This window comes from Phoca vitulina, unplaced genomic scaffold (assembly GCF_004348235.1).
Source record: "Phoca vitulina isolate PV1807 unplaced genomic scaffold, GSC_HSeal_1.0 scaffold53, whole genome shotgun sequence".
NCBI classification, from domain to species: domain Eukaryota; kingdom Metazoa; phylum Chordata; class Mammalia; order Carnivora; family Phocidae; genus Phoca; species Phoca vitulina.
The window spans coordinates 466,233-491,107 of record NW_022589756.1 but is presented as its reverse complement, the minus strand read 5'-3'; the positions used below and the strand labels follow the sequence as shown (position 1 = coordinate 491,107).

The 24,875-nt window shown below is 46.9% G+C and overlaps 1 protein-coding gene across 2 annotated transcripts in view; it reads left to right on the top strand.

Annotated features, from left to right (window-relative positions):
* The window catches only part of LZTS1 (leucine zipper tumor suppressor 1), a 54,963-nt gene that overhangs the window by 20,519 nt on the left and 9,569 nt on the right, over positions 1–24,875 (top strand). Inside the window, exons 2-4 of one of the 2 annotated variants that reach the window (XM_032388997.1) lie at positions 12,527–12,661; positions 21,575–22,052; positions 23,358–24,161. In XM_032388997.1, the coding sequence (XP_032244888.1) occupies positions 21,708–22,052; positions 23,358–24,161 (1,149 nt within the window). In that variant the 5' untranslated portion in view covers positions 12,527–12,661; positions 21,575–21,707. The remainder of the gene's footprint in view (positions 1–12,526; positions 12,662–21,574; positions 22,053–23,357; positions 24,162–24,875) is intronic. The other variant, XM_032388998.1, reaches the window with a different exon arrangement.

Genomic DNA, 24,875 nt, shown 5'->3' with positions numbered 1-24,875 from the left:
TGGATAGGGACAATGAGGTACAGTGAATGAATGAGCTGTAAGGGGCCTTTCATGAGGCCTGGAGTGACAATTGAACTGCAAAGGAAGGGTGCCAGCAGGAATGGTATCCACATCCAGAAAATTAGAGAGGACTTCTATGCCTGACAAAACAAGGCTGCAGAAGGAACTGAAGTCCCTCCAATTAGCACTATTACCAGGCAGATAAAAGCAGGAGGAAGGGCACACCCTTAGTGTGGGATGCTCTAAGATCAGGGTCAGTTCCTAGAAAGAAAAGACTGAGAAAAGTAGGGGACTTCAACCTCATCTTTACTCTGATGACATTTGGGGGCTGGGGTAGGGTGTGCCAGTGGGAATGAGAGCATCTTCCCTGGCCAAAGGGCCTTTCTCTCTCCTGTGGTCAGTAGAAGTTCTACTCCTTGGGGTGGAAGCTGGCTGGGGAACAGGAAGCTCAGCGCTGATTACAGCAATTTCTGAGGCAAAGCTAGGTAGGTATCTGCCATTTTATATTTTCCTAACATCATCCCACTAACATTTCTTCTTCCAACCTCTTTGAGCCTCTCTGGCTTCCCTCACTCCTTCGTTTAACAGTCATTTAGCTGAATATGTGGAGACAAATCAAAGTGTGAGTCTTGGGGTTGGTAGAGAGGTAAAGAACAAATGACTTGAGAGATAACATGAAATCAGTGCTGCCATAGCTTCAGGCCCTCTCTTGTAAAACCACAGGCAAGGGAGCAAGAAAGACAGGAAGGCTTCATGGAGGAAGCAATATTTTTGTGGGACCCTGAAGAGTGGGTTATCACAGACTAAAGGCTTGGGTCGTAAGAGCAAGTTGTGAAAGAAATTCTAAATTGAGCCAAGCTAGGCTCTGAGGGTATTATGTATTGAGGGGTATTTGGAGGAAATGATGAGGAACCAGTGGAGGAGAAGTGGAGAACAAAACTGGAAAGGGGACGCTGGGACTCAGGTCATGTAGAGTCATGAATGAGAGGGCAGGTCTCTGAGGAAGGAAATTAAGACAATTTTCCCAAGAGGAGAAGCTGAAAAGGACTTCAACATGAACGGATCAGGTCTGTGTTTTAGCAAGGTAACGTCTAGCTGCTGCAGTGTGGAAGATTGATTTGAGCTAGAAGAAACCTAAGGCAGGAAGTTCATTTGTTTGTTCATTCATTCGTTCATTCATTCATTCATTCAGTGAGCATTTATTGAGCCCCAACTGTGCACCAGGTGCTGTGCCAAATGATACAGTGGTGAGTGAGACATTTCAAGGGACTCACAGTTGATGGTATTATTTCTACACTTCTTTCCCATACCAGGACACTCCTGCTTGCATGGAGGGCCTTTCACACGCATTCTCCTATTGCCAGCTTCCCTCTGGTTTCAGAATTCCCCAACTTTGCACCAAGCCAGACTTGGCAATAGACACGCATAACCCCCTGGGAAGTTTCCAAGATGCTGATAAATCCTGCTGTTTTGGATCTTGCACTAGATTCTAACCCCTGAGATGGGTAGAAATGGAGAAAAGGGTGCTTTTAGGACAGTTTTCCCACCTGGGGTTGCTGGAGTTTTCTACCACTCTCCCCTCTACCCTTCAACTCTCTGAGTGAAAATCCTCCAGAGTGGAAGCTTCAAAGTGAAAATCCCCAGATAAAGGCCCAGTTTTTAAACCATTTTTTTGTTTTGTTCTGTTAAAATAAATACCAGCCTTATACTTACCTTCAATCCTGATGTCTGATCCTGGGGACACCTTTAACATTTGTTCACTCTTCAAGCCATAGTATGTTAAGATGTATAAAATAAAACAAATCTCTCCCACGATTATATTATTTCTTGATAGTTTCTTGATAACCCTCTTATGCTTTTTTTTTGGGTGGGGGGGTCATGGTGGTGGTCATGGGTAAGGGATAGGTGGCTGGTAGCTTTAAAGACTGCTCTTCCCATTAAAATGTGCTCCAGTCCCATTTCTTCTACCATGCTAAGATGCACTCAACCAAACACCTCCTTGCTACTAAGCCCTGACTTCTTTTAGTTAATAACAGCTCACCCAGCATGTGACGCCTGCACAAAAGAAATCAGATCTCCATAATCAACAGCTATGATAGAATCTTTGCCTTCATCTCCACTGCTGTTTCTGCCCAGTACCCTCCCCCTCCCACCCTCAGTCCCCCCCTCCCCCGCTTCCCAGTCACTACATTTACATCACAGTGATGGCCCTTGCCCCTCCTTCTGCTGCTATCCACTTTCCCTCTTTCTTCCTTCGTCCTCACTGGTCCATTCTCTTCCCCTCCCTCTGGTTTTCTTTCACCCCTGTGGAGCCCTCCCCTCCCACATCCACTTAGATTTCCTCCTCTGGCTCAGGCCCTTGCCCCACTCCCTGCTCACCACTCTCTGGGTCCGCTGGAAAGCAGGGAATTGAGGAGGAGTGGAGATGGGAGCTAACGGATGTGCTCAATTCTTCCATTTCTTCCCTCCCACCCTGCAAATTAACTCACCTCTCCTCCTCCACACTTGCCCTCCACTGTGGCCCGACAGACGCTTCCCTCCACAAGCCCAAGACCACACCCCTGAGTGGTAAACCATTTGAGACACACACATCCAGCCACTCTATCTTTGTTTCCTGTCAAGTCAGCCCAGAGAGCCACCTGATGAGGAGCCAAGGGCCAGGTTAAGGTGTCACTGAGGACTAATTCAGTCTTCTTTTGTGCTAATCCCAATTTCCTGATGAGATAAGGCCACCAACTCGTCTGGGTTTTAGTGAGACTTTCCCTGTTTTAGTACTGCAGTCTACTATCCCAGGAATTTCCACAGTCCTGGCACAATTGGTCTTTTTGCAGAATTCTCTTTGCAGAATGGAACTCAGAGTATAGATAACTTAGAAAAACACAGCACCAATAAAGATGTTGAATCCAGTGCATACTCGGCCCCATCAGGTTATGTCATTCAACTGTATTCTTACCCCTTGAGGAAGTCCAACACACAAACCTACAAGCCAACAGACCCAGAGCCCTGGACCAGGAACTCAGACAGGGGGCCACTGAGGCACAGGTGCCACCCAGAGAAGCCTTCTCTAAAGCATGGCGGAGCCAAAATTGTCACAGCTGTGTTCCAGGCTACCCTGTGTGTTCTGGGGGTGGGGATTAGGGATAAAAAAGTTTGTAAATTCCCACTGTTTTAGTGTTTCCTGGTGTTCCAGCTAGGAAAGGGTAGCTCGTGGAACCCATGAACTATAAAATAGAATATGATTTTTATTTTATTTTTTTAGAATATGATTTTTAAACACATGCTTATCCATTTATTCAACAAACATTTATTGAGCTCTGGGCTGGGAGAACAGTATATAAAATAGTCATGTAATCTGTTGAGAAAGAGGTATGAATACAGAGGACTTGAACTACAGTGTGATTCACACTGTTATAAGAACAAGCAGAGGGTGTATTGAAGACATAGGAAGGCCTCTTATTGGAAGCCCTGTCTCGGGAAAGTCTCAGGGACTTAGGTCTAAGGAGCAGCATGGGAAAACCTGTGGAAGAATACTACACATTTACAGATCTCAAGTCAGTCAAAATGGATGGAGGGAAGGGTAAGGGGAGGGAAGGCAGCAGTGCCATATGTTATGGAGATACAAAGATAAACAGTTCTAATCATGAAGGTCTTCTCTGCCATGTTAGGAAATTCTGATTTTATTCTTTGGGCAATAGAGAAGCTTTGGGAGAGGTTGGAACAGAGCAAATAACAGGCCTATTGATATCCCAAGGGAAGTATGATAGAAACTTAGACTAAGATAGGGCAGTGGAATTGGAGGAAAATGCTGGTTTTGAGGAAAATCACTAAGAAGACAGGATTTAGTAATTGGTCAGATATAGGAGTGAGAAGAAGGAGTAAAGAGGTTCTGGGCTTCATCAAGTTTCTTGGGGTCAGATTTCTGGCTTGGTCACAGTTGTACTATTCTCCAAGACTAGGAACCAAGACAAGTGGGAAATGAGCAAGTGGCAATAGTGAGTATGGCCTTCTCTTACAAGAAGCTTGTTTGTGAACAGGAGGAAAGGCAGTAATTCCTAGGGGCGGAAATGGAGTTCAGGAGCTGCTGTGTTGCTTTTGAGTTGGCAGATTTGTGCATGTGTAAATGCTCATGAGAGGGAATAATAGAAAGCCAGAACTTGGAGAAATAGAAGGAATAGAACATAATTGTTAGTGCCAGGCCCCTGAGAAGGTTGGAGTTGATGGAATCATGCCATGACTAGAAGGATTAGCCTGATGTGAAGACATTCCATTGTGACAGAACCAAAGGAGGCAGGAATCACTTCAACTGTAGGTAAGTTTATGAGTTCAGGGAATTGAGGGAGTTTGCTCCCAGTGCTTCTACTTATCTGTGTATTGTAGAGACGAAGTTGCCTTCAGGGAGTAAGATGCAGAGGTGGTACAGGGCTTACACATTGAAGATGTGACTTGAGAAATACAAAAGGCTGGAGTAAAAGCCCGAGCTTGCTAGGAGATCTTGATTCTTTGGTGTAGACATTAGAATCCGGGCTCAGAAAGAGTTTATTGATTTAGTTGACAAAATCATTACTCAGCAAAACACAGTATGGAGCAGAAGAAGGCAGGGAGCGCTGGATCCAGGAAAGGCAGAGGCATTGTGCCTCACATGGGAGGAAGCAGCACAAGCAAAGGCATGGAGAAGGGGAAGGACTAGATGGGTCCCTGGGAGCTGTCAGGGGTGCTAGGAAGGAGGTCACTCTAGATGTCAGACGCAACCCTGAATGTCCATGACCCTGAGTACTGGGGCTAGTCAGGAAGAGTGCTTAGCTGGTGAAGCTTGTGATAGTAGGAGGTGAGGTGAGAAGGCAGGTTGAGGTTAGGTTGTACAGGACTTTGAATGTAAGCTACATCTGTCATTTTCTGTATAACATGTTTTCTGTATTTCTGTATTACATGTTTGTTCTGCTCACTGCGGTGTCTATAGAGCCCTGATAGTGACTGCACATAGTAAATGTTCCCCAAATACTTGTGAATGTCAGACAAAGTCACGGGTACTCCCAGCAGCTTACCTCCACAGTGGCAGATCTCTCTACCTGTCAAAGTTACTGCTGACACCTGTACTGGGAGGTGACACTTAGCTCTGCCTGCCCCACCAGGCATTTCAATCCTGCTTTCACCATGTTTGCCCCATGACTAGGCTATATGAGGCAATAGGCAAGCTCTGGCCTTTGTACCCAAGTCCTGGGTTCTAGAATCAGTTTTTCTAGCTGTGACCCCTGAAACTCTGCTTATAATACCTGTCCAGGGTTGTGGTGAGCACAGATGAGATAAGAACCCAATGCAACAGATATTTCTCCAAAGAAGACATCCAATTGGTCAACAGACACATGAAAAGATGCTCCACATCACTTGGCATCAGGGAAATACAAATCAAAACCACAATGAGATACCACCTCACACCAGTCAGAATGGCTAAAATTAACAAGACAGGAAACAACAAATGTTGGTGAGGATGTGGAGAAAGGGGAACCCTCTTACACTGTTGGTGGGAATGCAAGCTGGTACAGCCACTCAGGAAAACAGTATGGAGGTTCCTCAAGAAGTTAAAAATAGAGCTACCCTATAACCCAGCAATTGCACTACTAGGTATTTACCCCAAAGATACAAATGTGGTGATCCGAAGGGGCACTTGGACTCCAATGTTCATAGCAGCAATGTCCACAATAGCCAAATTATGGAAAGAGCTGAGATGTCCATCAACAGATGAATGGATAAAGAAGATGTGGTTCATATATACAATGGAATATTACTCAGCCATCGGAAAGGATGAATACTCACCATTTACATTGACGCAGATGAAACTGGAGGGTATTATGCTGAGCAAAATAAGTCAATCAGAGAAAGACGATTATCATATGGTTTCACTCATATGTGCAATATAGGAAACACCATAGAGGATCATAGGGGAAGGGAGGGAAAACCGAATGGGAAGTCATCAGAGAAGGGGAAAAACCATGAGAGACGCTTAACTATAAGAAACAAACTGAGGGTTGCTGGAAGGGAGGTGGGTGGGGGGATGGGGTAATTGGGTGATGATGGGCATTAAGGAGGGCACGTGATGTGTTGAGCACTGGGAGTTATATGAAACTAATAAATTATTGAAAACTACACCTGAAACTAATGATTTACTATAAGTTGGCTAATTGAATTAAAAAAAAAAAAAAACCCACTGCAAAGGTGATGGATGTATAAGGTCTCATAGTACCCATATATCACTGTAGGTAAAGCACCTGGTAAGTTGTCCATTTAGCTATTTCCTAGTTGCTTCCTGTTCCTTGTTTTTTATAATCAATGAACAGTAAGTGGCTGAGAGGAAGGGATGGGGGCCAAGAGATGCCTTTCCTGACATCCTCATCCATGGCCTGGCCCTCATGGGAAGAAATAATAGCTGATACATAAGGTGACCATATGCCTCAGTTTATGTCTGCTGTCCTGGTGTAATTGATACTAGTGTCTCCTTTCACTTTTAAAAGTATCCAAATTTTATGTTCACCCTGCCATAGCCTGTGCTGTGTTAACAGATTCTGTGTTCCCTGGAAAACTTATGTTTGCAAATCGGTGGCTTTAGTTGGACACAGAGAGAAGCAAGTCTGGCTGCCAGGTTGGATAAATAACATGTTTATGCAACATATGTGTCTCATTGGCCACAGTCACCCCATCTTCTAGTTATATTACCCACAGGGCAGAGAAAGGGAGCCCTATAGCCAGTATAGCAGGATGGGGTAAGTATTAAAAGGAGTCCTCATACCCTTTGCTCTCTTCCACCTGACTATAATGCAAAGGGTTATAGTAAGCAGGCTGCTCAGGGCTGTCCTTGAAGGACTCTGTGTATAAGGGGATTTGGGCCAGATTTCTTTGCCCTGGTTTTGCATTTTGAGAGATCTGCTCAACCTGAGAAGCACCCTAAAAGGTTTTTAAAGCTTTTGCAACATTACTGGGGCAGGGACAATATTTTATATCCCTGATCCAAACTTTTTAATATCTGGCTCTTTCTGATACTCCAAAAATTCTCTCTACCCTTACTCTACACTCACTGTTAATTTCATGAGCCCTAAATTGGGAAGATGGAAGTGGGAGAGGAAGGAAAGGAGGGAGGCAGGAATGAAGAAAGGAAGATAGTCTTCTCTTACTGAAGGCAGGTAAGATTTTCCTCAGGGCCTTGAGTGGACAGGAAGGTTGAGGGAACCAGGAGACAAGGTTCGGGAGAAATGGGAAGTTAGAAATTATTCAGATGAAATCTAATTAAAATGCTCACCTAACTCAAATTCACAAGGATTTACCCAACATTTCCTCAGAATATAAAAGAAGTTCCCTACCCTCAAGGAGCTTACAGTGATAATTCAGGTAGGCTATGATTAATACAATGATAGAATACAAAGAAAATACCATAACAGCAGTTCTCAAGCTTCAGTTTCCTCTGAAAGGCTGTTAAAACACAGATTGTTTGTCCCCAGAAATCAGGGTTGGGGTAGCTTGAGAATGTGCATTTCTAACAAGGCTCCTGATGAAGCTGTTGCTGGTGGTATGGGGGCCGCACTTTGAGAACCATTGCCAAAGAGGATCTAGAGACTGACATACCTCAAATTTATGTGAGAAGCTCCACAGAGCAGGCAACATTTGAGGTGGGCCTAGAAAGATAAATAGGGTTTGGGATATCAAATGATGATAGCTGACGATTATTGAGTGCTTATGATAAGCTGGGTGCTGAGTCTAAATGCTCTACTTGCATTGTTGATTTAATCCTCAGAGATATCAGATGAAGTAGATATGGTTAATGTCCATAGAGGCACTGAGCAAATAGATGACCCAGTGTGCTTTACCAGCTCAAAATAGTGAAGGGACACAGCACAGGAGATGTTGCTGGGGGTTCTCTAAGAGCCGCCAGCTGGAAGTCCCCTTCTTCTGCCCAGATCTCAGCTTCTATTCCAAGCCCCCCAGCAGGAGTTGCCATATGCCCAACCCTCCCCCTCCCCTAGAGTGCAGGGACTGGATATTTGTGGTCTTGGATTTGATTTCCTAGTAGGGCTTAGGACTGGCATTGCTTCCTTATGACACAGCCAAGGAAGGCCATGGGAGGAAGAGGTGCTTGTCCACCTTTCCCTGTGATGTATCCAAGCTCAGGGAGGTCCTTCCTCGCAGGGGAAAGTCTGTGTGGAAAAGCACTGACTGGCAAGTGGGGGAACCATGAACCATTCAGCATCACTGGACCATGACAGGGAAGGAGGGACAAGAGCAAAGCTGGAGTAACCCTCAATTCCCAGCATCTCCATGTAGCACTTCAGGGTCTCTTTTTGTGTAACCCTTACCAGAAGGTGTCACAGAGGTGATGAGGACAGTAATGAGCGGCTTAGGGGCAGCCAAGGGCCAACCCTACAGGATCCCTGAGCTTTGGAAAGAGGTTAATTATCTTACTTTCAGAACCAGTGGGGGCAGCAGGCTCCAAGAGGGCAGAGGGATTGCCTGATGCTCACCAGAGGCTCCTTTGCAAGATGTGAGGCTTCAAGTTCACTGACAGGAACACACCCTGGAACAGGAAGTGGGGAGGTTGAGAAGTCAGGGCAGAGGTGACACAGAAGTCAAAATTCCCCAGCCAGATACATCAGATATTACTGAGAGAACATTAACTCTGGACATGTGGAGACTCATCAGGAATGGTCACAGGATTCCCATGTTGTGCACACAGATCCTAACAGAGAGACCATGCCATTGAGCACGTAAAAACACAGGTGCACATGGACAAACTCCAAATCCCAAAAGCCACAGTTGTTAAGGGACCAGGTTGAACTCTTCAAGCCACTCTAGATCATTTCCAGTATCCAGAGTCGGGAATCTGAGCTTCGCCCTCTGCCAGGGCTTTCCTAATTCCAATCCCTTTCTGTGTACTAAAACTTTCCAGGTATCTTCCCTGCTCCCCAGTACACATTTATATATATTGGATATACTCATTGGGTATAAAATCCAGTCTGTGGTGGAGATGAAGGAAAAGGGGAAGAGGGAAGGGGGGCTTCTTTAGGACAAGCACATGCTCCCCCCACTTCATCCACCCTTCATCCTTCCCTCACGCTTCCCTACCTTCTGGAAGAGTCATTGCTTTCTGTTTTAAGATCTTCCTATTCTATTCCCCAAATGGTGCTCTCTCCCAGGGGTCTTGTAGGTGCAAAAGGCTCCTACTCTGCCTGCTTCTTTCTACTCTGTCTTGCTACCTCCTATTTCTTGTCATACACTCACACCAACCAAACTCATGAGCTCCAGTTTTCCACTGATTTTCTGAGGAAAGATACTACTTATCACCTGGCCTCAGCTCCTCTTTATGGTTGATGATGACACATGAAGTCACAGGTTGCTGGTATATGGGGTGGGAGATTTGATTTCATCTTTGGTCTGACTCTTGATCTGAGCATTTTTAAAGAGTATCTCTCAGCATAGAATAATCCCACTCGTCTTTCTTTTCTCCTGTTTAACAAAGATATAAGTGGAAAGAACACTAACTAGGGAGCCAGAAAGCCAAGTGTCTAGCCCCAGCTCTGCTCCTGCCTTGCTATGTGGCTTTGGACAAATAACCCAACCTCTTTGGGCATCAGTAGCCTCTTACTGTGGAACATTGAAGCAGCACCCCAGGGTTTTAAAAGCTTTTTCCCTTCTGTTCTATTTATGATCTGGTACCAACTTGTTTCTTGTCCTGATTGCCCTGGGGCTCCTGCCCCCTTAGGATGGGTTTCATGAATAGGTAGAGTAATTAGATGGTTGTCTCTGTGACCCTCAAAGCCCTCTCACTGTTCAGGTTGCCCTTTCCCTCCCTCAGGCTCCTGGAATGAAATGGAGGTAGCTCACCTGTCGTATTTTCCTCTGACCAAGGAACGTAATCTGGAGAGTGAAGAGAAGCACAGTATGGAGCTGGGGATAGGTGAAGGAAGAGTCAGATTTTTGGTGAGGTAGAGCCACAAAGGCATTCCACAGTCAAAAATCCTGAGGGAACTTGAAACCTCTCCCATCCAATTCAAGAGGCCACGATTTGCCAAAGGCTAACCAGGTGCCAACTTTGGTACCTGAACCAGGGATGTCATGTATCCAGTGATGACAGTGTGTCATCACCCCCCTTTCCTAAACCATGGCCCACATTGCTAATTTATTACAGATTCCCCCCTACTGAATTAAATTTGGCCTCACAATACCTCAGGCAGCCACAGAGATGGCAAATAGGGAAAACCTGTTTAATCACTGTCCAAGACCTTATTGGTTCTGACCCTCAGTCACTTAGTGCAGACCTATCTTCAAATCCACCTTTCCAGGAAGTGCCCTGCTCAGTGTGCATTCTAGGGTGGTAAGGATTTGGCTGGAAGGGGGGCTGTCTGACCCCTGCATTCTGGTCTCCAAAGTCCTAAGTGTCCTGGGTTCCTTATGTCTGACCACGTGAGATGGGAAGGAGCTAGGAAGTTTCCCAGACCTCTTCTGGATATCTCACTCACTCATTTAAGATCTGAGCCACTGTTCTTTGGATGCTGCCCCCTTTACCAGGAGAAGTGGCTCTCTTCACTGGGTGCTGCCCAGCTCACAGGGGACCCCTTGTGCCTACTGGCACCTGAGTCATGAATGTGGATGAGGCTTGCCTTCTGCTTTCTCACAGGGAGCAGCTGCTGCACTAAAAGCAGCGGGGTTAAATTTGCATGAGCTTTGCATGTAACTGTGGCTTTATTTTTGGAAGAGAGAAGGGCAGGTTGGAATGGGTGGGTAATCATGTTCCTGAGGAGAAATGTCAATCATCGCAAGCTGCCCACTGGGATGGAGGAAGGCTCTGCCACAGCTGAAAGCTGACGACCTGCACACAAAAGGCTGCCAGGCAGAATGGCTTTTGATTCCTCCTGAGCAGTGGGAAGCAGAATTGCTTCCGATTATTCACCCCAGTGGAATGACTCAGCCTGCCAGTGATTTCCCTTTCACTTTCTGCCTTTTCACAGACCCAAGTGCACTTAACTGAGAGCTGCGTGGGCTTCTGCTCCCAACCCCCGGGCCACATGCTCCCCCTCAGACCTCAGCCATTCCTCATGCTGCCCACACTCCCCCCACCCTCCTCCTCCTCCATTCTCACCTTTTCATTCACCCGTTTACTCAGAAAATATGTACTGAGCTTTGCACATGGAGCCCTCCAGGCAACCAAACTTCGGGGACTTGCAGTCTGAGCTGAGATGATTAACCTGCCCCAGCCCTGGCCCCAGCCCCAGCCCCCAACCCTCATCTAGAGCAGCAAATAGGAGGAGAGGTCAAGAACAGGAATACAAACACTGGAATTCTAGATAAGAAAAGCTGAATCAGTCAGTGTACAAGGGGGAGGAACAGAGGGTCAGGGGGAGAGTCATCTTGAAAGGGGAGTCAATTAACTCTGGGCACATGTCCCATTTAGCCCCAGAGAGACCTCTGCTGGGGAGCTGGCTAGGGGCCCACCCACCAGCCACCCCCAGCCCCCGCCCCCTCCAGCCCCAGCTGGCAGATGCCCCAGAGCTGCTCTCACATCTCTGCAAGCCCCAGCTGCCCTCTTGGAGGCAGAGAGGCAGGTCTGGCTGCTGGGCAAGTCCCCATGAATCCAGCCATGCCTGCCACAGGGAGATGGGGTGGGAGTGGGGGGTGGTAATCTTTCCCTAAAGACCTGCTTTTTTTTTTTTTTTAATTTTTTTATTTGAATGTAGCTCACACACAATGTTACATTAGTTTTAGGTGTATAATACAGTGATTTGACAAGTTTATCCATACTCACCACAAGTATAGCTACCATCTGTCACCATACACTGCAATTACAATATCATTGACTATCATTGACTATATTCCTTATGCTGTGCCTTTTATTCTCATGACTTATTCATTCCATAACTGGAAGCCTGTATCTTCTACTCCCCCATTTTGCCCATCCCCCCTCCCCTCTGGCAACCACCAGTTTGTTCTTTGTATTTATAGGTAAAGACCTGCTCTTTTAACTTCAAGACATGTGAAGCTCTAGTTCTAGCATCTTTCGATACCGACTTATAATTTCACAAGCACTTGGTTTAAATTCATCCCATGTGTACCATTCTTCTTACTGGGGCCAACCATTATCAAATATGTGATTTCATTTAATCCTGTAAATACCTGCTCTGTGAGTTAGGTATCAGCTATGCTCATCTGACACAAGGAAATAGAGATGCTGGAATGTTAAATCTCATGCTGGATGGCAAAACAGATCCATCAATCTGTGATCCTTTGTTGAGGGCCTAATGCAATAATGCAGATAGAACATACTGCTATGTAGGGGGCCTAATTGAATGGTATCTGATGGTTCCTCCTATGGACCCACAACTGTGCAGGCACAGGTCCTGTCTTTGGGGACTTTGCTTAAAGGAGCAAAGAAGTCCTAGCAGGTAGGTCCAGAAAGTGAACTGTTTGTATATCCCAGAGCTGGGGTGAGGCAGAATTAGAACTAGAACTCAGCTTTCCTGACTTCCCACCAAGCATCTTTCCATTATAGGACTCTCCACAAGAACAGCAGTTCTCTGCACTTTGGGGCTATCAACACCAAGCAGACAGAGAAGCAGGAGGGAAGACTGTGAAGACAATGCCAGAAACAGGGTAACCTGACTGCCCAGGCAGTGTCTTCTGCCAGGTATCTGGTGTGTGTGTATGTGTGTGTGTGGGGGGGCTGTCTTAGCTCAGGCTGCTCTAACAAAATACCACACACTGGGGGGCTTAACAACGGACATTTATTTCCCACAGTTCTGGAGACTGGAAGTCTAGGATCAAGGCACTGGCAGATTAGGTCTCAGGTGAGAGCTCTCTTTCTGGCTTTCAGATGGCCACCTTCTTATTGTATTCTCACTTGACAGGAAGAGAGAGGGAGAGACAGAATGAGAACAAATGAACAGAGCAAGCTCTCTGGTCTTTTCTTGTGAGGACACCAATCCCACCATAAGGACCCTATCCTCATGCTCATCTAAAACTAATTGCTTACCTCCTAATACTATTAGTCACATTGGGGGTTAGAACTTCAACATATAATTTTTATGGGGGACACAAACCTTCAATCTGTAACAGGCAGACAATACAGTGAGAACCTTTACCTCACTTCCATACAAAAGAAAAAAAATTAAAAAGCACTCATGTGCTGAGGGTAGAGAGAGCTGGTTCCGATTCAGCAAACTCCTGCCAGTCCCTCCTGTATTTTCAGTTAACCCAGTGCTGCTTTTTAACCTCTTTTTATTTAGGTGTACCTGTCTTGTCTCTCAACCAGATCCTTAAAAACAGACACTGCCTTATATTTCTGTGTCTTGGCCAAAAACTTGGAACAGGACTGGGAAGTGAAGGAGAGGGTAAACTTACTTTGCCCAAGTGACCAGTTGACTCAAATAAAGTCTAAAAGATGGAAATTTGGATTGAAACCAGATTTGGATTCTAGGTTTGAAGACTTGGCTTCCTGTGTATCTGTTGTGGTACCTCAGTTTAAGTCATATATCCTCCCTGTGCCCACCTTCCCTTCCACAAGCTCGCTCAGTAAATCCCTGTGCTCTCTGTGAGCTGACTTTATTAAAATCATGTATTGAGCACCTACTGTGTTCTTAGCACTGTGCTCGATACTGTGTGGGATACAAAGAAGCTTCAGCCCTTCCTGCCTTCAGGAAGGTTTAAAAGATAATTGGAGAGATAACCATTCATCCCTGAAAGGTTAAATAATGCAGGAGCCATCACTAGGCCTTGAAGGTTGAGTGCCTAGTGAGCCAAGCACTGAGTAGCAGCTGTGGGCCCAGCAGAGAGGCTTCTTGTGGTCTGCAGGTCTTCCCGTAGGGCCACACTAGCCAGGCCTGGAAGAGGGCCATATTCTTCCTTTGAGAGGAAGCTACAGTTTCACTACCAAATCAAGTTCCTTGTGAGGCCTTGCCCCTCTTTTTCTCAGCACCCAACACGTTGCTTGGCATGTGGTCCACCTTGAGGGACAATGTAAATGAATAATAGTGTGAAGTTCTCCAACTTCCACAGATGGAACTAAACATGAGGATGCATAGGTATGGTTCCCATGGCTAAGACTCAAAGTTATCCTAGACTGGTGACATCCCACCAGAAGGAAGGAGGCAGTTGCAAGCAGAGCTCTGGCCCCAGCCCAGCAACCACCAGCCATTCCTGGAGGCAGGTCAGCTCCCCCATCTATGGCTGGGGCCCATGTGGAGCCTACAGTGGCTTCCTCTGCCTTCTCAGTCACTATACCCACTGAGTGATCCTCTCTGAATGGTGCAGCACTGCCAGCCCACAGGATGGAATCCCATTTTTATCAAGCAGCCTTACACACACACACACACACACACACACACACTCCCCGCAGCCCGTCTTCACACATGTGGCCCACATAGAGCCCCACCCCCAAACTGGAAAATGGAACCCAATTGGCCCTATTCTATTGGTAAAATGGGAATTTTGAGTCCAGGACTCCTGATGTGACCTGGGCAAGTCCCTTCCTTGCTCTGGGCTTCCATATAGCCTCTGTGTAGTAAAGGAGTTGGGGTAAAGGATCTCTGAGGTCCTACTATCTCTAGCATTATGAAACTTTGACCATGGAAGATGCTGCCCTCATTGTCCAGACTGCCTCAGAGCAGGGAGGCCCTCCATCACTTGCAACAGGATGATCTCTCTGTTTGGTCAAAACTCCTTTACCCCCTCCCCGCCCCCGCCCCCACTCCATCACAGGGTTGCTGCCTCCTGCCTCCGCTCTGCCAGTAGCACCCTCTTGTTAATAACAGCAGTGTGCCGCTTCCTCACCCCCAGTAATATGGTGAAGTGTGATTTGGGGTTGCTGTCCCATTCTTACTGCCCTCTTGTGATGTATTGGCCAATAAGGGTCTCAGATGTCACCTCTCCTAAAAACTAGACATCTAAGACTCAAAGAAAATAAATCCTAGAAAACTTCCCACTCATGTGGAGAAGTAGTGATATACAAGAGTATTTTAGCAACAAAAGGGAAACATCTGAGTAGGGAGGAAGGAGTGAAATGTAGTAGGATACTACTGCGCAGCAGGTAAAAGAAGGAACATGAACTGGTCCCAAATATATCATGTTGAATAAAATAATCAAGGTTGCAGAATGATACATACATCAGGATACCATTTATGTAAAGTAAAAAAGCAATACCTATACTATTCTTTATGTTAAGAATATTTAATGATTAAAAAAATGTACATACGTAATCCACGATAGGGATTCTCTCTCCCTGGGGAGTGAGATATGGAGGAAAGGAGAAAGGAAGAAGTAATGGGGATTTTAACTTTGAGATGTTTTATTTCTAAAACAAGTAGCATTTTAACAATTGTCAATTCTGCACAAGTTACTTAGATTATTTTTATAGTATTTCAGTATTTTACAAAGGGATTAAAATTAAAGTTAGTGGATGAAGAAGGCTCTAAGAGCAGCAGGTCAGGTACCAGAGCAAACATTGGTGAGATACCTTGCCTGGAGGGAGCCTGTTCATCACAGTCTAGGTGGCTGCCCCCTCCAATGCCTGCTGCCTTTCACCTTATGGACCTTCTTTGAAGCAGCTCCAAAGTCTGTTCAAGTCTTAGGAAACAGTGTTGCAGGAACCTGGAGTCTGACCATGGGAGGGTGGGGTGGAGGAGGAGGTGCACTCGGGTGAAACAACAGTTTCTCTGGTTTCACTTCCTTTCCTTGCTCCCATCTCAGGGAGTCATTAGTTAAGTCAGTAATCTAAGACTAAGCTATTTGTTCCTCCCCAAAGTCTCCAGTGAGCCCTGGGCTTTGGCATCTTGGTGGGAGGGTGCCAGGCAGAGTGCAGAGATGTCCCACAGCAGGGCAGTGGGTTCCTGCTGGACCTTCCTGCAGGACGACTCCCTGGGCAGTGACTGAGAGGGGAGGAGAGACAGGGGGAGGGGAAGGAGGGAGAGAAGGTGGAGCAGATGGAAAAATAACCCTTCCGAGGCTGAGCGTGCTGATCTTGTGAGCGACCTCTCCAGACTGGGCGAGGGCAGAGGAGACAGTGGGTAAAGATGCTCACTCTTCCTAGGCCAGAAGTCTGGATTCCTGTGGGCAAGGCCATAGCTGCTTTTCCTCAGGGTTTGGGATGGGAGGGTGAGTAATATTCTTTCTCACCTTCCTGAGTCTAGACAGACCCCTTTTCAACTCCATGTCTCCATCTCCACATTCCATAAAAGGGGATCAGAGAGATATGTCGCTCTGGCATGAGCCCTGGTTTCTTTGGGGAAGGAGAGTGCAAACTGGTGTGGGGGAAAAGCAGCTGTGCTGGGAGTAGAAGCAGCTCAAAAGGGAGGGCTTCCCAAGATTCCAAGATTCCAAGATTTCTGGTCCTGTTGTAGCAGCCATACTGAGGGCAGGCAGGGGGTGGGGTCAAGTAGGGGACAGGGAGGACTGGCCTGGTACTGGGGGGGAAGTCTCCTGAATTCCCTGGGGCCAAATTTTGAGAAGTATAAGCTAGGGGGCCCTTTTCTACCAGATGTTTTTGGCTGTTCTTTTCTTTTCTTCCCTTCTCTTAAACCTGGAGTCTAATTCTTGCTTGACTCTTTCTGGAAAGTCAGTGGGAGGTCATGCAGGAGAATGTTGCTGTGACATGCTCAGTGAGAGGTTCTATGGCTCCTTTATTTTTCCTCTCTTGTCCTCTTCCCTCTTTCTTTCCCCTTCTTGAACCTCCAGGATCTGCGTGATTGCTTATTTTTTACCCTAAGTATGTACAGTACTTTGGGCCAGTAGGGATTTGTTTCCCAGGAATACAAATGTGCCGCTATGCCTTGTCCTTCCTGAGTACATAGATAGCAAGTCTGGCAGGGGTGGGTGGATGGGAAGACCTAGGGTTTGGGAACTAGGATGGATCATAGCCACATTTTCTGTGATGCTCTCTCCAAGTTGATAAAAGAACAAGTCTAGACACTTAAAGGTAATTAGTTTAGCTTCAAGTGCATCTGGAGATAATCTCAAACTTCAGAGCTCTTCTCTGTGTCAAGACCTAGGAAATGGAGAATAGAGATCTGGCGCTATGGGACAGGAATGCACTCAGGGGACCAAAGGCCACCATCCTGCACCCACTCCTCTCCTGCACTCCCTGGCATCATGTGTCTTCCTCCTTTCAATCCTCTAGGGCCTAGCACAGTATTCAGGCATCATGGGTCATCCACATTGCTACTCAGGTGAACCAAGAAGCTTACCTATTCCTAAAACCTTGTTGTCATCTTCCCAAAAGGGAAATGTGACTATGGCTAGAGGCCATGGACCCTGACTTCTCCTCCAGGCTTTCTCTTCCTCACCCCTGGAAACTTACTTTGTTATCCACAATGGGAGCCCTAACATCTCTGAGCCTTACCTGCAGTCCCCAGCATTGTACTGTAGCATGGACACCCTGGAATTTGGGTCTAGGTTCAAGTCCCAGCTTAGCCACTGGCCAGTTAAATGACAAGGGCCACATCATGTAACCTCATGCCTCACTTCCTCATTTTGTTCTAGGAGCTATAGATTTGAAGTCTTTGCTTTCATAGAACTTATATATTCTGGTGAAGATGCACACAATAAACAAATTAAAAAATAATATTGTTTCAGGTTAAGCAATTGTTATGAAGGAAATAAACAGGCTGGTATAATAGAGAGTAATGGGGGACTTGGATTTTTTTCAAGGGTAACCATAGGTCACTGCAGAGGTAATATATTTGAATTTAGAACTGAAGGATGAGAAAGATCTGTGTGAAGAGCTAAGGAAAGAGAATTGTCAGCAGAGGTAGCAGCAGGTGTGAAAGCTCCTCAGTGGGGAAAGGCTTGGTGTGTTCACCAATAGGGGAGAGATGAGTCTGGCTATCCTTTCAGATGTGAGCAAGGAAAGAATGGGACGAGTTAAGATTGGAGCAATAGGTAGAAACCAAGGCCTGCTTATTCTAGGAATAGTTAGAAGCCTTGAAGGGTTACCATCAGGGAGCATGACACTTACACTTCAGCTACTTAAGAAGAACAGACTGGGGAAAGACAAATTTGGAGGCCGTCTCAAGGATTGCATGAGAGGAGATGGTCCCGGAACAGGAGAGCCAAGAACAGATTTATGTAGCATGTCTGACGGATACTATAGTTATACTCCAGCTATGCTGTATGCTTCTTGAGGGCAACACCCTCATCTTAGCCTTCAGTTGATCACACATGCATTTGTAGAACACTAACCATGTGCCCAGCACTGCCCTTGACTTGTTAGTTTGCTTCATCCTCATATTGGTCCTATGAAATAGTTATTTTTTCCAATTTATAAGCAAGGAAACCTCAGAGAGGTTAATTTTGAAATCCATATCTGTGTGAGGCCATAGCCAACTGTCTTATCTCTACAACATTGTATATATAAATGTTCATAAATGTGTACTGGATGGGCAAAAAGTAAGTCACTCATTGCCCAAGTGGTGTAGTGTGCAGAGTGCAGGAGAGGCTTTTGGCTAAAAATAGCTTCCCTACATGGGACAACAGTAGAATTTTTGCTTCTTAGGATCTGAAGGCCCAGTTAAGCAAGAGATGGAAGATGTGGAGGTGAAAAACACATTTTGTTATCGTCAACTGGTAAATTAGCAGAGAATCTCTGTACTCCTAAGTAACATCATTGGGGATTGGGATGCAGGAAAGTTGCATCCCAATGGAACGGAGAGCACTAGTTCTGGAAAATGAGGTGAGGCATTGAAGATAACATGGGGATGAAGAATGCTGCAGAGAACAACGATAAATACCAAGGAAAATACCTGCCAGTTATGGGGTGCCTACTGTGTAAGCATTTAGTAAACATACCAGGCCTATTAGCTTATTTTGGTGTCTCCTAAACTTCTCTTAACAATCCTATGAGGTAGGCATAACTGTGTTTCCTTGATTCTAAGAAACCATCAACTTAATAAAAGCTTTTCAAAGAAAGCATACATTGTACTTACACCATGATGTCTTGTTGTGTTGTGCCTCTACTAATGGAATATAGAATGCATTTATTCATAACATAACTACTTTACAGTTCAGGCTAACAATGCAAGTTTGAATTCAAGCCTTCATATTCAGAGTCTGAAGAGTCCTTTCTTCCACTCTGCACATACAGTGCCCTATAACCTGCCTGGGACTTCTTTCACACCTTTAGGATTAACGGTGTAATTTAGAGCAGAATAAAGAATACAAGGTTTCTTCTGCATTTCCTATTTTATTAAACTCATAACCCCCCCCCCATCATCTATCTTTTAACTAAGAAATACTCCTTCACAATGCATGACAACCACATAGATTTTCCCAGCTTTGAAAGTCATGTGGCCTAAGCTTAGAGATTTGTCCAAATTTGCAAATGTGCTGGTGTTGACATCCCAATGTATTCCTCTGTGTGGTGACTGGCAAGGTTGTTGTTATTCTCAGCATTGGTTATAAAATGCATTCCTATTACTTTTTTTTAAGTTTTTTATTTTAATTCCAGTATAGTTAATGTATAGTAGTGATTCAACACTTTCATACTTACTGGGTGCCCATCACTGATGAGTGGATTCCTTAATCTCCATTATCTATTTCACCCATCCCTGCACCCACCTCCCCTCTGGTAACCATCACTTTGTTCTCTATAGTTAAGAGTCTGTTTTGTGGTTTGCCTTTTTCTCTCTTTTCCCCTTTGCTCATTTGTTTTGTTTCTTAAATTCTACATATGAGTGAAATCATATGGTATTTGTCTTTCTCTGACTGACTTATTTCACTTAGCATTATACTCTCTAGCTCCATTTATGTTGTTGCAAATGGCAAGATTTCATTCTATCTTATGGCTGAGTAACAGTCCATCATTTGTATATATATGTATTTCACCTCTTCTTTATCCATCCATCCCCTTCGGGCTGCTTCCATAGTTTGGCTATTATAACTAATGCTGCAATCAACATAGGGTACGTGTATCCCTTTGAATTAGTGTTGTTGTATTTTTAGTGTAAATACCCAGTAGTGTGATTCCTGGATTGGGCATTCCTATTACTTTTAAAAGCATTTTAAACTTCTCAACATTCGGGGGTACAATTATTTCCCTCTTCTTTCTCTGCGGAACCCTCTCCGGTCAGGCCTTGGTTTCCACCCCTCCACCCAAACTGGTCTCGTCAAGGTCAGTGACAACCTACCTCCACATGGCCTGACCTGTTGACCAACTCTCAGTCAGCAGCAGCAGCACCTGACACCATCCTTACAAAACAGTTTCTTTCTTAGGTCTTCTCTATCAGTCAGAGCCTTCTCAGTTTCTCTTCCTCATTCCTCCTCACCTTCTTGACCTCCATGAACCAGTCCTCAGACTTCTCTTATCTTCCCGCCTTCACTTCCGTAGTTATGTCACCTAGTTGCATAGCTGGCTTCTATAATCAACAGCTTTTACATGGAAATCTGCAGCTCTCCACCCATCCTACTGCCTACTCTATAGCACTCCTTGGATGTCTAATAGGCTCTGCAAACTTAATGTCTTAAACCAAACTCCTATTTTCCACCCCCACCTCATCCTAAGCTGGTTCTTTTTGTGGTCTTTTGTACCTCAATAAATGGCAATTTATGTCTTCTAGTTGCTTGGATAAAAATATTGAGGTCATCTTGACTCCTCTCTTGCTCTCATTCCCCGCATCCAGTCCTGTAGCAAATCCTATCAGCTGGACTTTAAAATTACATCTAAAATGTAATCCACTGCTACCACCCTGGCCCAGTCATGTTAGTCACTCGCCTAATGTAACTAGCCCACCACTTCCACCCAGGCCCATCAGCAGCTCCTTTTCCACCCTGCAGCCAGAGTGACCCTCTGCAGCCTACGATCAAGTAATCAACTGCTTAAAGCCATGTAGGGGCTCCTCATCTCAATCAGAGTTAAATCCCAGCCCTATGCCCAACCAGGCTCTATGTTTCCTGGTACCTGCTAGTTTTGACTTCTGCCTGTCCTATGCCCCCCACCCTCATCGCTAACTATTCTCCAGCCAGACTGGTCTCTTGACTGGTCTCACATATTCCAAGCACAGTCCACCACAGGGACTTAGGGCTTTTGTTCTTGGGGCTTCTGAGCTTCTTTTCTCTTCCCCCAGATTTCCACCTGGCTTGCTCACTCATTTTCTTGAGGTTTCTTCAAATGATACAACTGAGAGGCCTCCCTTGTGCCGCCCATATAAAATAACCACCTCCCAGAATTCTACACTTACTCTGCTTAGTTTTCCCCCATAGCACGTATATCACTAAGAATAGTAGACACTGATTTGTTGATGGCCTGTCCACACTACTCTGAGCACAAGTCCCGCAAGTGCAGGGACCATAGCCATGTTAGTCACTACAATATCCCGGGACTTAGAGGAGGGCCATCCCAAAGGAGGGTCTCAGTGAATGTTTGTTGAATTAGCAGACAAAGGAAGAATGAACAAAGAGTCCAGTAACGGTCAGGGCTGAGCTTTCGTTAGGAGAAGCATACTTTCTCTACTGCTCAGATCTAGCAGTCAGAACCAACTCCTCTCCAAGTCACCATTGAGGACTGCGCAGTGACTGTCCCTTCTCAGGCTGACTTTTGCCTTCTGTCCCCTTCCAGGTGTTCAGCTCTCCCAGGCTCCTCGAGGCCTCTGCTATGACCACAGTTCCCTCGTGGTACCAGGACTGCCCTTTGCTGCCTCAGCCACACCAGATCCCCGTTCTGCCCTGTCTGTCCTTGGCCCCAAGCCAGCATGGGCAGTGTCAGTAGCCTCATCTCTGGCCACAGCTTCCACGGCAAGCACTGCCGGGCTTCACGATACAAGCTGGGCAAATCCTCCCATCTCAAGAAGCTCAATCGGTATTCAGATGGGCTGCTGAGATTTGGCTTCTCTCAGGACTCAGGCCATGGCAAGTCCAGCTCCAAAATGGGAAAGAGTGAAGACTTCTTCTACATCAAGGTCAGCCAGAAAGCCCGGGGCTCCCACCACCCAGATTACACTGCACTGTCTAGTGGGGACATGGGCGGCCAGCCTGGGGTGGACTTTGGCCCGTCCACCCCACCCAAGCTTATGCCCTTCTCCAATCAGCTAGAAATGGTAAGCAAGGGTCTCTGGTAAAGGTGGGTGGGTCAGAAAACCAATAGAGACAAAATGGGGGTAAAGAGCAGGGAGGCAGGGAGGGGAATGGAGGTGGTGACACTAACATTTAACCCTCCAAGAGGCCAGAGCAGTGGTGGTAAGGGCGGAAGTGCTCAATTACACCACAGAGATCAAAGGCTGGATGAGGAATTGAAGCACTGGTCAATCCCCTAATCTGGAAGCCTTGGGTGAGCCCTAATCAAAGAGCAAAGGGGAATGAAAGCCTTTCTGAGCTCTACTGGAATGCAACTGGTTGTCAAAGCAGGACGAAGAGCAGCATTTTCAAGTGCATGGCAAGAGGAGGGAGCTCTGTTGTCTCTGTAAGAGCCGATGGAGAGTCCACTTGGAGAGAGCTAGCCGCTTCTCTGCTAGCAGACTCCTGGAGGTGGGCCTTTCCCTCACTCGCTCCTCTGTGGTGCAGCAGCTCCTCACTCAAGCTGGGCCTTGGAAATATCTTTGGCTGCTGGATAAGAGCCAAGTTTGTCATCATCAGGTTAGCAAGGATGAGATTAAAAGAGCCCTACAGGACAGCCCTACTCAGAAATCCAGCCCTTATGCCACCTCAAGCTTTCATGGGTCCCACCAGTGGACCTGAAAATTTTCCTAGTTAAGCCTTTGCCCCCACCTGGGGGGATGAATCCATGGGTTTGATATACTCGGAAGAGACCCCCTTAGTTTGCAAAGAGCTTTCAGTTTTTCAAGTTAAAGGGCTTGTAGACTGCCGTGCACTCTCCCAATGAAAATGACAGTTTTCAGAAAAGGATTGTTATTTCAAGTGATCCTCCCACCCCTTCAATACTGGTCATAGCCAGTTTTCTTACTCCTGGCCTACTGGAAGGGGCAGTGAAAGTGAAGAAGGGATTGACCTCTACAAGAGCACCATGCTCGTCCAGCCTAATTGCTTTACCCTCTACCACCCAGAGACCCAGAGCCAGAGCCCTGGCCCAGGGATCTCAGCCAGTGAACCTAAAAATGCTATTTGCCATCTCAGGAGGGTGGGGACAAGCTTATGACAGGTTGGTAGTTTATAAAACAAAATGCCTGAGTCATCCTTAAGGATGGCCATCCCTAGACACAAAGGAATTTCTCCTTCCTGAGAGACACTCACCATATTCAGCTGCTTCATAGCCACAGGCAAGGTTGCCTGTGGCTATGACCAAGAAGGATGCTGTGTGGCTGGTACACATACCCAGGCAAGGGAGGGAAGGGTGCGAGGGGAGCTGAAGGAAGACATGGGATGGATACGGTTGTTTTCCTCACCAGGGCTCAGAGAAGGGTGCAGCGAGGCCCACAGCATTCAAGCCGGTGCTGCCGCGGTCAGGAGCCATCCTCCACTCGTCCCCTGAGAGCTCCAGCCACCAGCTGCACCCTGCCCCTCCAGACAGGCCCAAGGAACAGGAGCCAAAGCCCAGCCTGTGCTCTGGGGCGCTGTCTGACTCCGGCCGGAACTCCATGTCCAGCCTGCCCACACACAGCACCAGCAGCAGCTACCAGCTGGACCCGCTGGTTACGCCAGTGGGGCCCACCAGCCGTTTTGGGGGCTCAGCCCACAACATTACCCAGGGCATCATCCTCCAGGACAGCAACATGATGAGCTTGAAGGCTCTGTCTTTCTCTGATGGGGGTAGCAAACTGGCCCACCCAAGCCAGGTGGACAAGGGTTCCTCATGTGTGCGTTGCCCCATCTCCACAGACGAGTGCACCATCCAGGAGCTTGAGCAGAAGCTGCTGGGGAGAGAAGGAGAGCTGCAAAAGCTGCAGCGCAGCCTGGAGGAGAAGGAGCTGCCCTCCAGCCAGGCCTCTGAAGAGCGGCAGTGGCGCTGCAAGGAGGGGCGGGAGGGCCTGGAGCAGAAGGGCAGCAGCAAGCCGAAGCAAGCCTCCCAGAAGAGCCAGCGCACGCAGCAGGGGCTGCACCTCCAGGTGCTCCAGCTCCAGCAGGAGAAGCGGCAGCTCCGGCAGGAACTTGAGAGCCTCATGAAGGAGCAGGACCTGCTGGAGACCAAGCTTAGGTCCTATGAGAAGGAGAAGACCAGCTTCGCCCCCGCGCTGGAAGAGACCCAGTGGGAGGTGAGGCTTTACCGTGTGGGCTGCGGGGGGCGGGGAGGGGGGTCAGGTGTTTGATGCCAGTCCCCATTTCTCCAGGTCCTAGCCCATGGTGTGTGAACACAAATTGCCTAAGCAGAGTGAGCCAAAGTGCCAGCCTTGGGACCCAAAGAAGGGGCTATGATTTGTGTGAGTTTCCTACTCTCTGCTACCCCAGGGCCTCATGGCCTCCAGAACTGAATTTACTAACTGAGTCACTGACTGAGAAGCTAGAACCAGGAGCACGGAGGCCTCATTGGGCAGTCCGAGGGCTGACCCACTTCCTCTTGCGGGAGGCTCAAAGGAAGCACAAGCCGTTCCTGAGCCTGAGTTCACACTGGTTCAAGAGACCACAAGAGAGCAGAGACCTTGTTACTTTTGAGAGAAGGGACCCCACCCACCAGGAAGAGTGACCTCACTTGGGGCAGGTATCACTGACAGAATGGCTCATTCCTCACAGAAGTGTAAGTGGGGCTTTGTTTGGTGGGCTGCAATGGAAACATGAGCAAGAGAAGGGCACACAGCACCTAGAAATGAGGCATCTGGACCTGGCTTTGCTGGAGAGCCTGCGTAACTTCCACATCCTGCTCTCCAGAAGGTAGCTTTCCTCACCTGAAGGGCCTCTCAAGGTGGTACAGGGGGCGGGGGGCGCTGGTAGGGGTGTGGGCATGTGGCTCTGGCATTCTCCGCAAAGACTCC